This window comes from Juglans microcarpa x Juglans regia, chromosome 8D, assembly GCF_004785595.1.
Source record: "Juglans microcarpa x Juglans regia isolate MS1-56 chromosome 8D, Jm3101_v1.0, whole genome shotgun sequence".
NCBI classification, from domain to species: Eukaryota; Viridiplantae; Streptophyta; class Magnoliopsida; order Fagales; family Juglandaceae; genus Juglans; species Juglans microcarpa x Juglans regia.
The window spans coordinates 29,381,601-29,398,477 of NC_054608.1; the positions used below are offsets into that span (position 1 = coordinate 29,381,601).

Consider the following 16,877-nt stretch of genomic DNA (forward strand, 5'->3'; position numbering starts at 1 on the left):
TAGCATGTGCTATAGAGACTACTGTTCTGTTTTGGAGAGACAATTTTTGGTATTTTGGTGAGTAGTTTGGTGTCATTAATATGGAACAGTTGTGTGTTTCATTGAAAATTTATGGACTGTCACCATCTCCCAACAACGGTCCTTTATCTTCTATGGCTCATATGGGCAGAAGATGAAGGAATTTATCATTCCTGAATAATTTGCTGCCAAGCTGGGCAGGACAAAGACAAATGTCCCATATCTTAGGATATTGAATAAATAAATAAATAAAAACTATATTTATTTGAAAACCAAGTATGCAAAATAATAAAAAAAAAAATTATATGTTCAATAAAAAGCTAAAAATACAAGTTATTATAAAATAATATTTGAAGAATCTGATGCCACATAAAATGTCATGCACATCAATCTAATTTTTAGCTTTCAGGTCTCGTTTGTTTTCTTAACTTATCGCATCTCATCTAATCTAATCATTACAATTTTCTTAAATTTTCACACAAAAAAATAAATAATTCAACTTTTCAAATTTTAAAACAAAAATAATATTAAAAATATATATATTTTAACAATATTTTATTTAACTTTTAATTTTCATCTCAACTCATCTCATCTACAAAAACAAATGAGGCCTGAATGTGTGAAAATAGAAAAATCTGCGATGGGAGTGCATTAGTTTTGCTGAAATTTTAGTTACCAAGAACTATAAATACTAGGGGGAACAGCTTAGAGAATGGAAGACAGCAGAAAGAAGCATACCCAATTATTAATTATTATGAATTCCTATAAAATTTGAGTGGGGCTATTATGCCGCTCTACTCTTACAGCTGGGCGTACTGCCCAGTGATTTTTTTTTCATATTTTGTTAATACATTTAAATATTTTTTTAAAAAAAAAAACTAATACATTTAAAATCACTTCCTTAATTACTAAGTAAAAAAAAAATAACCAACAATCAAATAGAGCGATCAAAATGAGGAGACATAGTAGACTTTCTCATAAAATTTGGAAGGATGCCATGTACGTGTTAACAACATTCTGCCCAATTCAAAAATATAATATATTGAAGAAAAACTTTTATTTATAACCTTGCTTATTGACACGTCAAATATATTATTGCTAAATAGAAGATTGACACATCAGCTAGCATAAAAAGGTATTTCTCTGAAGAATGACAAAACATACTTTGAGACGAAATACATTGTTCCAGATGGTCATACTATCATAATAAACACATATATATGGTTATATGATGGAAGTTTTAATTATTCAATTATCGTGTTATTTGCTCGAGCGAGCCTTGAGGAAACTCTCTGTCTAATATTTGCTCAAGCGAGTGTTAAGTAAACTCTCTATCTGAGCTTCGCTCGAGCAACCTATCACGTGAATGACTAGCCAACATTATGTCTGGCAATTCTCGAATAACAACACGGGTCAAATAAAATTTCTAGAGACTTTGCCCCCTTACCTCCACGTATCGGCCTAATCCTCATTGAAAATACATCAAAAAACTGTAATAAATTATTGTCGAGTAAGGTCATCAAATCGAGCTGCCATAAGAATAAACTATCCCCAACAATCCTAACAATTCCATAATTTAGGAAACATGAATTATTTCCTTCATGGTTCATTCCCATGATTAGTTTCTATGTTCTAAAATTTTGCACAAAAAATATCTAGGTTTTCGACTCTTGCATTTCATTTCTTCCATCCATCTCCCACCGAGCATCCCGCAATGACATATAATCATGAGTGTAGGGGTCAAATCAGCAGTCTATAATTTAACCTTGAGATAAGGCCGAAAATCAAGCTAAGAGATAGGACAAGTGGACCTAGAGTCTCAGACTCCTAAAATGAAAAGGTTTCACAAGGCAATCACTCCAAAGAAATAGACCTATATATATATGAAAAGATCCCCCACAAAACAAACGGACTCTCCACAAGCTCTCTTCACAGAAGCCTCCTATGCCAAACTCCATTACAACGGCAAATGATCTTTCCTAAATTCCCTTATTGTATTGTGAGATATGTGAGACTAGGAGTGTAACCGGTTCGGTTTTGAACAAAATCTAGGACCGAACAGGTATGTACCGGTTTTATATTTTCCAAAACCGATTACGCACCGGTTACCCTCCTAAACTGGTACTTCCGGTTTTATCAGTGTCCGATCCGGTCCGATTTTTTTAAAATGTAAGTTTCACAATTTGTCATTAAAAAATTGTTTATAAAAAAAAAAATTGATTAAAATTTTTTTTTTATACTTTTATTAATATATTAGACTATATAATAGTATTAATATTAGACTATTGGTATAGTTATAAGTTATATATTAGTATTAGTTATAAACTATATATTTAATATTAGTATTAGTTATAAACTTTTAGTAAAAACTTGTAGTATTAATTATAAGTATAACTATAGTCATTAGTCTATATTAGACTATTAGTATTAGTTATAAATTTTTAGTGATTTAATATTAACATTTTATGTAATAATTTATAAATTATAATAAGAAATTATTTCATATATGAATATATATAATTATATATATTATATATAAAAATTTCACATAAAAATTTATAATTATACATAATATATAAAACTTATATATATTAATATATATATAATATTTTGTATAAAACTTATATATACAATAATACAAATATTATTTTTTATATATATTTTTTATCAACTGGTCCGGTCCGAAAAATCTTAAAACCGGAATCGGCCGGTTTTCACATTCTAAGAACTGGTCCCGGACCGGACCGGTTCAAAACCGATAAAACCGGTCCGGTTCGATTTTTCGGTTTTTCAGTTTGAATTTACACCCCTATGTGAGGCCATGAAAGATTGTGAAATCACTCATTATAGTAGATTTCGCCCCCAAACAACCCGTGGACGTAAACATTATACTGAACCACGTAAATCCCCGTGTCTCTCTTCATTTATTTTTATTCGATTATTTATTATGTATTTTATGGATGATCGAGAATAACACCGTATCGAAGCCCGAACCATCTCATGAGCCAAGATAATTTTTTCCTCCCTTCCGGTTTGTTGTGAAGATTAAGGCATTAACAATTGGCATCATTTGTGAGATCGATTTTTTATTCTTAACACCGAAAATGAGAGTAGGAGAATTCCACGGCTCACAAGATCGTCTTTGAAAAAACAGGCAGCATGCAATGTGCAAGTGTTGCATGCATTGTGCAACGGCAGCATGCACTGTGCAGCGGCACGTGCACTATGCAAGGTCAATGTGCACTATGCGAGGGCAACATGCACTGCGCATGTGCCATGCACAGCGCATGTAAAGCACCAGAGCCCGAACCTACATCCACCACCCCCTGTAGCATGGCGAGGCTTGAAGACGCCCGCCCTTCATGGGGGAGACACAACAACGGCGAAGCTTTCTGCCGATCACTCATCGCAGCAAAGCGTAGTGCACGTCGTGCATAGTACGAGCAGAGAGCAACAAGTGGTAAGAGGCCCACACACTGATGTCCGTGAGCTAGCAAAGCCACCTCCAACCACCACCCGCACCAAAAATTGACGGCGGGGTGGTTCCTCGACCATGGATGCCAGTCATGTCAAGCATAACATGGGCAAAGCATGACATTGTTGTGCAGCCTGAAGGACCAGCCACCCATGGCCACGCCGTGTAGCTCCAGCGCTTTCTGTTGCCATCAAGGTGATCCTCGCCCACCAGCCAAGACTGTCGTAAAGCTCAGTGCAACTATCGCCAAAGCTTGCCATGAGAGTTGCTCGACGCCGACACCACAACGTGAGCTTGTGGTGCCACCCACGGCCATGGGCACCACAAGCTCACGTTGTGTAGCTCCAACGCTTTCTATCGCCATCACGGTGACCTTCACCAACCTGGCAAAGCACAGAAATTTCTATCGCTAGCAAGAGAGTTACTCACCACCATGAAGACGTCTCTAGGAGGCCACTGCTCACCGTCGGGAGCCAGGGACCAATGGGAATTAGCTGCCCACGCTGAGCAGAAACACTTTCGCCCCCCACGCTGGGCAGACATGCGGAGACGATTGGAAGCACCTCGACACGAAAGCTTTGCCCGCCACCTTGAGTTTGCTCGCCACGATCGGTACGTATCGACTAAGGCTACATGAGTCATTCACCCCCTTGTGATGAGCAATAAGTTCCTTGCCCCACCACGTGCCCAGTAAGCTAGCTCACCACCCTTTGGCGAGCTAACAATGAAATCCGGCTCGGCTCCCTCGTGGCGGGCAACAAATTGATTTTGATAAGCATACATCGATTTCCTCACCTAGTCACGAAACGAAGCAGCAACTAAATTATCCTAGTTTGCCTTTCTTAACCTACTATTTAAAATTTATTATTACTAACAAGTTCAAATTTTGGAGATTTTTGCCACCGAAACTCCTTGAGGTTACACAAGAATCCGAGTAGCTACATGCCTTGAAAATATACTTTGTGAAAATTGCCCGTGTAGCATGGAACACTGGCTACAAAGCCTCTCCCAAATGCTGCGCAGGCTTCGTAATTTGTTTGCATCAAAATAGACCACTCGGTATCGTGGGCATCCCAGGCCTTCATCAATGCCAAAGCATGGCTGCTCGCGGGGATCGCCCATGTGTCACCAGCCTTCACCATGTTCTAACGGAATGGCTCAGGTTTATAAATCTTAAACTTATAATTTGCATTACACTAACCTATTTGGTTTTAGGTGAAAACCTCTCAAGACGGCCACTCAACAGCCGTGGAGGTCAGAAGACCCCACATTCTCTACAGTTAGCCACCAATGTAGAGTCCACACTCGTGGGTACTCAACGGGCATGGAGGTCAGAAGACCTCACGACCTCTATAGTTAGCCACCAGTGTCGAGTCCAAACTCACAGTGCACTCAACGGGCTTGGAGGTTAGAATACTACACGTTCTCTACAGTTAGCCACCAGTGTCGAGTCCAAACTCGTGGTACACTCAAGGGCATGAAGGTTAGAATACCTAACGACCTCTACCGTTAGCCACCAGTGTCGAGTCCAAACTCGCGATGCACTCAACGGGCGTGGAGGTCAGAAGAGCCCACGTTCTCTACAATTAGCACCAGTGTCGAGTACAAATTCACGGTCCACTCAATGAGCGTGGAGGTCAGAAGACCCCACGTTCTCTACAGTGAGCCACCAGTGTCGAGTCCACACTCGGGGTACACTCAAGGGCATGAAGGTCAGAAGACCCAATGACCTCTACAGTTAGCCACTAGTGTCGAGTCCAAACTTACGGTGCACTCAACGGGCATGGAGGTCAGAAGACCCCACGTTCTATACGATTAGCACTAATGTCGAGTACAAACTCTCAGTCCACTCAACGAGCATGGAGGTCAGAAGACCCCACGTTCTCGACAGTGAACCACCAGTGTTGAGTCCAAACTCGCGGTGCACTCAACGGGCTTGGAGGTCAGAAGACCCCACGTTCTCTACAGTTAGCCACCAGTGTCGAGTCCAAACTCACGGCGCACTCAACGGGCTTGGAGGTCAGAAGATCCCACGACCTCTACAGTTAGCCACTAGTGTCGAGTCCAAACTCGCGGTGCACTCAATGGGCGTGGAGGTCAGAAGATCCCACAACCTCTACAGTTAGCCACTAGTGTTAAGTCCAAAATCGCAATGTACTCAACGGGCGTGGAGGTCAGAAGACCCACGACCTCTACAGTTAGCCACCAATGTCAAGTCTAAACTCGCGGTGCACTCAACGAGAGTGGAGGCCAGAAGACCCCACGTTCTCTACAGTTAGCCACTAGTGTTGAGTTCAAACTCGCAATGCACTCAACAGGCGTGGAGATCAAAGACCCCACGTTCTCTACAATTCGCCACCAGTATCGAGTCCGAAGACTCGGGGTGCACTTTACGGGCATGGAGGTCAAAAGACCCCACAACCTCTACTGTTAGCCACGAGTGTCGAGTCCAAAGACTCGTGGTGCACTTCTCGCAAATGCTGAGTGTTTATGCTCGCGCCACAACCGCTACTAGTAGGTTACCTTCGGGAACGAGCCACCAAACTCTACAACCACCTCGAGCGGGTGTCGTTCGGGAACAAGTCAACGAGCTCAACAACCGCCTAAGATGGATTCAAGGGGTCGACGGGCACCCTGACCACTTAAGCCCGAGTTACTATAAACAAATAACAAAACGAGAACACCAACAATAATTTACACCAAGGGGCAAAAAATTCACTACTACCAATAAAAGCAAAAATGTCTACATAAATAAACAAACTCAAAGCCGAGCCCTGCGCTTGCCACTACCGCGATTGAGTACATCTCCCACCAAAGTAGAGCTTCACGCTCACACCTAATGCGGTCGAATATATTTTCCACCAAAAAAGAGTTCCATGCTCGCAACTAACGCAATCGAGCACTTCTCTCGCCTATCTCCCCAAATTGAACTCTTCACCACTTAGCACAAACAAACAGAAAACCAGGAAACGAACAGAAAATCGGGGACCAAACAGGAAACCAATGACCAATTTTCAAAATTTATTCTGCAGATTATTGACTTGAAGATTCTCAAGGTCTTCTTGTACAACAAATCGTCCTTAAGAATTGCGGGCATCTGTAGGGGTCAAATCAGTAACCTATAATTTAGCCTCGAGATAAGACCAAAAATCAAGATAAGTGATAAAGGTAAGAAAAAATAAGACAAGTGGACTCAAACTCCTCAAAGGAAGCAGACTCAGACTCCTAAAAAGAAGTGGACTCAAATTCTTAAAAGAAAAAGGCTTCACAAGGTAATCACTCCAAAGAAACAGACCTCTATATATATGAGGAGATCCTCCACAAAATGAACGGACTCTCCACAAGCTCTCTCCACAGAAAGCTCCTATGCCAAACTCCACTAAAATACAAAGAATCTTCCCTAAATTTTTCTATTGTATTGTGAGATATGTGAGGCCATGAGAGATTGTGAAATCACTCATTATAGTAGGTTTCACCCCTAAACAACCTGTGGACATAGGCATATTGCTGAATCACGTAAATTTATGTGTCTCTCTTCATTTATTTTTATTCGTTTATTTATTACGTATTTTATAGGTGAATGTGAAGAATACCATATCGAAGTCCGAACCATTTCGTGAGCCAAAATAATTATTTCCTCCCTTCTTGGTTTGTTATACAAATTAAGACATTAATAATGAGGAAATCAATTTTTAAAAACCAAAAAAGGGTACAAAATAATCTTTTAAAACATGGTTTGATCCTCTTTGGTTCACCACGTCAAAATATAAGAGGTGTTTTAAAAACTAGGCTAAACCATTTCTCTAAAAATTAATGTGTAAAGCAAATACGCTTTTACTTTCTTGCTTTTGTAAATTGGAGTTTAGGTTGTTGGAATTCAATTTATTTCAAACTAATTATTGGTAGGGTTTATTATTTTTTTAATTTTTTATAAAAAAATAAAACTCATATATTTAAACTCATATCTCAATTTATTTACATTTAAATACATCTTAATAAAATTTATAAAATATTATTATTTATGAATCAATTCAATTTATTTAAAATTACCTTAACATTCAAATGCAGCTTTATGATCAGCTTATGAGCCGGAATACTTGCAATCAGAAGCCCTGACCACGCAAAATCCATTCCCTTTCTCCCATGGTTTAACGTCTCTCCATGTTCTCGAATATTGAGGCTCATCATTGTGTTCCAAAGGAAACTCAAGGGTTTCTGCGTCCATGTTGTCCGTTCCAATCTGAATCGAAACACACGAGACATTATCTCATGCTCTTCCAATCGCATTCTGAGAACAAGAACAGGATAAAGGTACAAACTTTTCATTTCTTTTGAATAGACCGACAATGTACATCTAAAGCTTAGGAATAATAATATATACAAAAAATCTTTTTTATAAAAAATTTAGCCTCATCATAAAAATGCTTGAAAAATTCATTTTTTCTTAGCGAGCCAATCTTTTTTACGAAAGGTTATCACTGACATCACTCAAAACTGGTGTAAAAGCTAATACACACGGTTGTTCATAGAATGTGCGTTGAAAATGTCTGCTTCGCATCTTTGTTTTTTGTTTTCTTCTCGGTGAAAAAGTGTTCACAGAATGTGCGTTGAAACGTGTTGTTTTAGATTTGAAAAATTGGAATTGCGTAAATTTAAAAAAATTGTAATGATTATATTAGATTAGACGAGATAGTTTTAACCGTGTAACAAACCAGTCAAAAAGGAATGCTGATTCAGAATAAAGGAATGCTGATTCAGAGTTGAAAGCGTAGTGAGTAAAAAGGTTTAAAATCCAAACGCTCAAAACTATAAGATTCCACAAGATATGACATCTAAAAGCTCAGACTTGATATCAATCTTCAATCAAGATAAGATTGACAGACGCTTTTATAATACACATACTGATTCCTAGTAATTCGAGAGAAACTGTAAGCTCAATCACCCAAAATTTGCATTTGATTCCCAGAAAAATGGTTCCTGAAATTTTAACAGGAGGGAAGATCTTGAGGTGGAGGAAGCAAGCTCTGAGACTGTTCTGGGCCGTTTTTGACAATGAAAGCCATGGCTAATCCCCAGGAAGTATGTTCCTCAAGATGACAATGAATGAACCAAACTCCCGGATTGTCTGCATTGAATCTAATTGCTGCCCATCCTCCAGCTGGAACTGCCACTGTATTCCTTGCTGGAGGATTAACAAGGTTGTAGTTTTTGGGATCCTTTATAGCATCGAAATTTCCAAATCCACTGCCAACAATGAAGAAGTTGTGACCATGGACATGAATTGGATGGTTCTCCACGTTAAGAAAGCCTGTACCCTGCAGCACAATTTCTATTTTTGTGCCGTATGGCAATATCAAAAGCCTCGTACCAAACTCGGTGTTCATGTTTTCCTTCACTGGGTCCACTCCGGTATAATCAAAAGCATTAGGTGGCTTTTCCGGGAAATCTAAAGAGTATGCAGTGAAGTTCTTGTAATGGTATTCCAATATCGACTTCAAAGCCCGAACAAAGGATTGATTATTCATGGAAGCAAAGAATCTCTTATCTTCATAGCCCTTGCAAGTTTTGTTTGCAGGACAGTCTTGAAGATTAAGGCTTACTCGCTTATCAATCTTTTTGGGAACATGACAAGGATACTCAGGAGATGCAAGGCTGCGGATTTTTTTAGAAAATCTTGTAGCAAAGGCAGTATCTCTCATTTCAGGAAGGTTATGAAATGCAGAACTCCTTGGCAAAAAAGGGGTCTCACTTGCTTGTGTCCTAAAATTACTGTACTTTAAAAAGCCAACTGAAGTAGAGTTATTGAAGGGAAAAATGGAAGTTATATAAGGAGTGACTGCCATGACAAACATGCCTGAGGTGTCTGGAATTTGATTTGCAGAGAACAGAACATTGGTAGTTTGTCCAGGAGCAACCATAATTGCTGTAGTTGTGAAAGGTCTTGTGTAAACTGCATCAACTTCAATAACTGTCAATCTGTGTTTAGCTATGGCAAAGAAGAGCTCATTGTTGAGTGCTGCATTAATGATTCTAAGCATGTAGGTTTTGCCATGTTCCACTGTCTGGATGTAAGTATCTGCACATTTTAACATTAACATTGTAATGTATAGATGTAGGTATGTCCATCTTTTCTCTGAGCCAGACCTTTCTTCAGTATTATAACAGGCACTTCAAGCCTTTTGATCTTTATGGGAACCAAAATAATTGATATTGTCTACAATTCAGGTTGATAATACTTCAGCAACACTAAACTCACCTTTGTTAGAGCAAGGATAGAGTGGTCCTGGCAAGCCATTTATGGTATAAGCATCTGAACTAATAGGCCCACCTCCATACAACATCATCTCATTTTCCACTGCAGCTACCTCTGCATTCCACCATTCACCTGTAGTCAAACCCATAAACTCGTCAAGGACAGAATAAACAAGAAGACAATATTCAAGAAGATACAGCAATATAGCATCTACAGTAGAGAAGCAAAGTGAGTCAAAACAGTACACCCCAGGATTGGTCGGGACTTTGTTCTGACACCCATTGCCAATAAAAAAAAAAAAAAAAGTGAGTCCAACAGCAACTAGTTGCCACTTGCTGTTTGACCTTTTATGTTAATATTCTTTCAATTTCATCCAATCAAAGAAATCTGAAAACAAAATCCTTGTTAGGTGTTTACTTGTATATTCGTCTTGTATACTTAAGCTATGCCTATTGCCATCATCTTATGAATAAAACTTCTTGATTACCTATCAAAAACTCGGAAAAACAGAACAAAAAAGAAGTTAATTAAAATGCCAGGAAAATGGTCTAATTGGGATTGTCACCTAATATAATGGGCACTTCAGATTGGATTGGAACTGAAAATGGATATGGCATGCGAGGGTGGATTATGAAGGAGCCATGCACTGAAGAACGTTGCCAACCATAATGTGCATGCCATAGGAGGGTGCCTCTTTGGTCGATCACAGTGAACTTGTATGTGTAGGACTGCCCTCCTCTTATAGGGCATTGTGTAATGTAAGCTGGTCCATCTGCCCATCCTGTTCTTAGTTGCCTTATTCCATGCCTATAATAAGCAACAAAACACATCAGTCAGGTAACAATTCAAGACAGCTAGTTTCTCATGGTGGTCAGAATATCTAGAATTAAGATTTCCTACAAACTTTTTTTTTTTAATTTCTATTTTTCTGAGAAAAAAAAACATAACATGTGAGTCCTACTGTACTAAATATTGGGGTCCACATTGCTCAGGGTCAGCATTAATACAATATGATCTACATGTTGTTATAATATATATATATATATATATATATATATATATGTATAATTAGCAAAAAGCTGGCAACTGCTTGAAGTACAGAACCATCCTGCTTCAAGATAGGAAAAGAAATAGAAGAAAGAAAGGCCTCCTCCTTAAATAAATACTAGCTGCAAGACCTTCCATATAGTTAATCCCTTTATTGTGATTATTATCGCAGTAGATATGTATAAATATGGTGCTAGATGAGGTTTTAATTAAGACTGAAGAGTTAGGTGTGGTCTGAGAAGCAACCCTACTAATATCCTTAATGCTTATATAGTACTATCTGTACTCTATTTTTAATTCTGTTCTTAGATTTAGGGGTTTGTTGGTTGGCTCATTAATATAAAATCTCTCTCTCTCCACCCTTGTGTCCTTTGTATCTATTAGTTTATCATGGAGATATACGACATGCTTAGAGCATATTAATTAAACATGAAGATGCGTGCTGAATATATTATATGATTATTTCCTTTTGACACATTACATTAATTTATAAGTTTATTTTTATAATATCTATTTGTAGGCCAAGAATTTCTGAGATTTTTATTACAGACTGTTCACTAGGGAGTCATGAGCATATATGCTTACCAATGGATGGTGGTGTTCATGGTCATGCTATTAGTGACCTTTATTTCTACATTGTCGCCTTCATGAACAGCAATGGTCGGCCCTGGATACTCCCCATTCACCGTTAGAAGCGGCTTTGTGTGGCACAAACGCCTCACCTTCTTCCACTCAACCTGTTGATTGGAAAAAAGAGAAAAAGAAGAAGAAGAAGAAGAAAAATCACAATGCTTGAATCACTTTCTTTTCAAGAAGAGGGTGAAACACGTACAGAAAGTTTCTGGTCTTAGCTTACATTAAAATGAAAGCTCTGAGTGGTTGTAGAAGAATAAGATAACTGAAGATCAAGCCCTGCCAGTAACAAGACTTGAAGTGTTATTGCAAAGAAGAACCTGTAATGTTGGCACAAGCCCTCCATTTTCAGCACCAATATTGCAGCAGTACTCATATATATATATATTGCAAGTCTTACATCAGGAATCTCATGCACATTCCCCCACTTATAAAAATCCTATGAGAGTTACGGGGAGTAGGTGTGGAGGGGATGGAAGAGGGACAATGAATATGTCTAATGGCCATTCATCTAAATCAGTTCCTTTTTGTTGGAAGCCTTGGCTGCTAATATGTATAATATATATGGGAAATACTCTAGCCACAAAGGAATTCTACAAATTGATGTAGTTTGATGTGGTTCGTCAAATTATAAAGTTGTTTTTATTGTAAAGTTGGTCTAATAGATCAGATGAAGTCACATCAATTTGTAGGATTACTTTTATGTAATTCATTTGTGGATGTAGCAGTGTTATATATATATATATATATATATATATGCATAACCATATGCATAATTAAGAAAGGGTTTCGCATAGGACAATATATAGGGAGCTTCCATCTCCAAGCCATGCATGCATTATATATATATATATATTTGAACCAAATATTTATTGATTTGCCTTCTCTCTCATCTACTCATCTCGTCATGTACTGCACTTGTTTTGGGTTCTTAATTATATGAGTGAACTTGGGGTTCAGAGATTTGGTGGATTTTTCAAGGGTTTATACCAGACAAAGCTGGACTCATTGAGTATCTTTGCTCACCAGAAACAGAGTATCTTTACTTACCAGAAACAACACAAATTCTTAGTAGCTAGTTTGGGACAAAAATATACTATATATTATACAGTCTTAAGGCGTGCAAGTCTCGTGCACTCCTCTTAAAAATAGTGGGACGCCCTACTACTAAAAAGTTCATTTTTCATCTGAGTCTCACATTTATCAATTTTTTTTAAAGGAAGTGCAGAACTTATATACTCTACGACTCCATAAATTATATCTCTAATGAACATACTGTATCGACATACTAAAATAATAGAAAGATATTATTGTTAAAATAATTCTTTCAAATGATTTGGGAGCCGACTTGATGCACACACGGAAGAGAATATTATACCCTATGCCTGAGTTAGATGAATTGACAAGGTTACCAACTAAAAAGTTAAGAACTTCACTTTATTTTTTCCTTTTTCTGTAAATGATTATCTTTGGTGTTATGTCTCCAACCACCAAAGATGGGGGAAAGGAGAATGTCTTTTGCGTAAAAAACAGATGTTTTTTTTTTTTTTTTGTTAATTTATATAAAAAAGTATTGCTTTTTAATTCATATTGTGAATATTATCGATTTTATAATTAGTGGTGTGGTACACATCAGACTTGTAAATAACGCAACTTTTTTCGTAATTTATGAACAGATTAAAATGTTCTTAAATATGAACTTATTTTAGTGTGCGGCAGAGTTATCTTTTTGTGTTTTCTGACAGAAATATAGATTTTTCTAAAATTTTGTATATAATTTTGCTAATTATTTGCTGAGTGCAAAACAATTTTGTAGGTAACGGGAAAAAAAAAAAAAAATTTGTAAGTATTTCCTATTATTTAAAATGAAATTAAAATTCCATCACACAAAAAAAAAAAAAAGTATTAAAAACACTATGCATCGTGATTGAATGAGTGAATTAAGATCTATGGTCTTTTGATAGATGGCTTATGTGCCTACATGTCTTTGAAGGTAACATGCCTATCAACGAGGTTCAATTCAATAAGGAGGCATTCTGGCTTCAAGTCCATAACATGCCACTTGCTTGAATGACTCAAGAAGTGGGATATCAGATTGGAGGATGTGTGGGGAAGGTGTTGAAAGTTCGTGCAGATAGAGAGGGACAGCCAAGGGAAGTTTCCGAGAATAAGAGTGGAAGTTGACATCACAAAAGCACTTATGAGGGGCACGTTTCCAGCTGTGGATGGCAAGAAGTCTAGGGTACAGTTTAAATATGAGAGATTGCCTACTTTATGTCTCAAGTGTGGAGTGATTAAACATCCTAGAAGACTTACTCTTATGTATCGAATGAAGTAGGACAGTAAAAATATGGAGTTTGATTAAAAGCATTGTTTTAAATACCTTACCATACCGGTCGGTACGGTCGAAATATTCCGTATCGGCCACTGGTCCAATACAGATATTACATATATTTCATATCGATCATACCGGCCTATATTTCGGCCTGTACTGACCGATATTTCGGCCTTTAAATTTTTTTTATTTTTTCATACTACAAGCTCATTTTTTTATCCCCAATTCAGATTAGACTATTTATAATTTATATATATGTATTTATATATAATTTATTCATATATAGACTATTATTTTAGAATATAATTTATATATATATTTATATATATAATTGATTTATATATCGACTATTCCGAAACGTTACCGGTACTAAAATATTTCGTTTCAATGCTTTGACCGATATGGTGTCCGGTACGGTATTCAAAACATTGATTAAGAGTTATGCAACAAAAGATAATGAAATTAGTTAGAAGAGGTATGGTGATGTAGAAAGTCAGCAGGCCAAAGATGATAACCAGTCATGGAGGTGGAGAGGACAGGGATGAAGTCAAAAAAGGTAATGTTGATTTTCAGGAGAAGATTCAGGATCCTGTTAAGGGAAGTGAGGAATTAATGGATAGGGTATCAAAGATGGAAGGAATACAGATTTTAAGGGAAACTAAAGGTCAAAAACTTGTGACTGAAAAGGAAGGGGAAGTATATTCCCCAAAGGAAGTTGCCACGAATAATTATGCAGAGGAGGGGACGTGTAAAATGTCAAATGTAGAAGATACTGCCTCAGAAAGAAAAGGAACTGTCATAGGCCAAACAGGATCTGGTCAAACTATGCATCACAGCTCAACAAAGGGTCTCGAGGTTGAATCTGATCTAGTGGCTCAGGTTATCTCTCTTGATCAATTCCCTTACTAATCAGGTTCAGGTTTTGAAACATTCTAAAAAAAAAGGGTCAGTTGAAAAAAAAATAAATAAAAAATAAAATAAAAGGGCTAGGGACAAGTGCTTCGTTGTTTTAGTTAATGATTCAAGGGAGACATGTGCATCGACTAAAATAAGCAAAAAGAGAAGTGGAAGTCAGTCTAATTGAGGGAACTTTAATATAAAGGCAAAAAAATCTAGAACTGAGGACATGGAAATCATAAACTCACACACAGAAGAGATGGTGGTGGTTGGTGCACAGCCCCACCATATGCAATGAGTTATCTAAGTTGGAACTGCCGAGGGCTTGGGAACCCTCGGACAGTTAATGGTCTGCATCTTATGGTGCATATTAAGATCCCATCCTTTGTTTTTTTTTTTTATGGAAACAAAGTGTAAAAGGAATAAGGTGGAACTTGTCCAAAGGAGACTAAAATTTGACAACAGCTTTGTGATTGATTGTAAAGTCCTAAGTGGAGGAATCGTTTTCCTATGGAAGGATGAGGTAGAGGCTGAAGTGAGCTCATATACTCATAATCATATTTCCCTTCTTGTTGAGGGTGTTAAAGATGGGAAGAACTGGATCTTAACAAGATTCTATGCCAATCCTAAAACAGCTAAGAGAGAGGAAAGTTGGCAGCTGCTCCAGGCTTTAAAACCTGAAAATTCTAAGGGGTGGTTATGTGTAGGGGATTTCAATGAGATCCTTAATCATGATGAGAAGTATGGTGGTGCTATAAGAACCTACAAACAGATGGAGGCATTTAGAGAAATTGTGATAAGTGTGGTCTTAGTGACATGGGGTTTGTTGGGAGCAAATACACTTGATCAAATGGGAGGTTTGGTGAGGCCTTTACCAAAGAAAGGCTTAATCGAGCCTTTAGTAACAATGTGTGGTCAGAGGTTTTCCCTAGCTCAAGAGTTCATATTCTCCCAGCTCACAGCTCAAACCATAGTCCCATTCACAATTCTATGGAGCAGAATCTTTCTAAGATGGCCAGAAATGCAAAACCCTTCAGGTTTAAGGCGAGCTAGTCACTACGGGATGATTGTTATAAGATAGTGGAGGAAGAATGGAGTAAACCCTGAATGGCTGATAACAAGCAGAGCTACACTACTAAAGGCCTCAAGAAATGTCAGGTGCAGTTGATGCAGTGGAGCAAAATGAAGATTGGCAACTCAAAGAAAGAGATTAATTCAAAGCTGGCTCAGATTTCCAATTTACAAAATGTCAATAAAGGACATTTGAATGAGAATATAAAGCATCTGCAAAGAGAAGTGGACAAACTACTTGAAGAAGAGCACATTAAATGGAAGCAAAGAGCTAAGCAAAGGTGGTTGAATGAGGGAGACATAAACACTTTTTCATCAATGTGCCTCTCAAAGGAGGAATACTAATTCAATCAAAACACTGCTTGATGATAATGACCAGGAGGTAAAGTCTAAAGAGGGCAAAAGTGAGCTTTTTCAAAATTACTTCAAGGATCTTTTTACCTCTTCTGAGCCCAAGTATATAGAAGACTGCCTAGATGCTATGGAGTCTCGAGTAATTGCAGAAATGAATCTAATGCTCACCAAGCCATACTCCCATAAGGAGGTTGAAGGTGCCCTTTTTCAAATGAATGGTCTCCGCTCACAAGGCCCAGATGGCTTCCCTGCAACTTTCTACCAAAAGCACTGGAACATAGTAGGAGCACAGGTTTGTGAAGCTATTTTATTTGTTCTTAATTCAAATGGCAGCCTTGCTGAGATTAATAATATTGTCATCACTCTTATTCCTAAGAAAAAGTATCCCACTAAAGTGCCTGATTTTAGACTCATTTCTCTTTTTAATGTGATGTATAAGATCATATCTAAACTAGTTGCAAACAGATTGAAGAAAATCCTGCCACACATTGTTTCACCAACCCAGTCAGCTTTTGTTTCAGAAAGACTAATTACTGACAACGTTATTGTGGCTTTTGAGGCAATGCATACCATGAAGTGTAAAATGACAGGCAAAGAAGGGTACATGGCTTTGAAACTTGATATGAGCAAGGCATATGATAGAATCAAGTGGGGTTTTCTAAGATCAGTGATGTGCAGAATGGGGTTTAGCCTTCAATGGGTAGAGTTGGTGATGAAGTGTATTGAATATGTCTCCTATGCACTTTTGGTTAATGTTGCTCCTCAAGAGGCTTTTCATCCAACTAAAGGCATAA

At 37.8% G+C, this 16,877-nt stretch overlaps 1 protein-coding gene across 1 annotated transcript; it reads right to left on the reverse strand.

Moving 5' to 3' along the window:
- Nucleotides 1–8,478: 8,478 nt before the first annotated feature.
- Nucleotides 8,479–11,772, reverse strand: LOC121242397 (laccase-1). The gene is made up of 5 exons (XM_041140268.1): nucleotides 11,650–11,772; nucleotides 11,379–11,584; nucleotides 10,312–10,553; nucleotides 9,750–9,878; nucleotides 8,479–9,569 (listed from the first exon to the last, which is right to left on the reverse strand). The coding sequence occupies exons 1-5, from the start codon at nucleotides 11,770–11,772 to the stop codon at nucleotides 8,479–8,481; spliced, it is 1,791 nt and encodes a 596-aa protein (XP_040996202.1).
- Nucleotides 11,773–16,877: the final 5,105 nt, after the last annotated feature.

Coding starts and splice junctions, on each gene's coding strand:
- LOC121242397 (XM_041140268.1), bottom strand. CDS start 11,772: ATGGAGGGCTTGTGCCAACATTACAGGTTCTTCTTTGCAATAACACTT. Junction 11,585..11,649: donor CTCAGAGCTTTCATTTTAAT/GTAAGCTAAGAC, acceptor AAGTGATTCAAG/CATTGTGATTTTTCTTCTTC. Junction 10,554..11,378: donor ATGAACACCACCATCCATTG/GTAAGCATATAT, acceptor TGCTTATTATAG/GCATGGAATAAGGCAACTAA.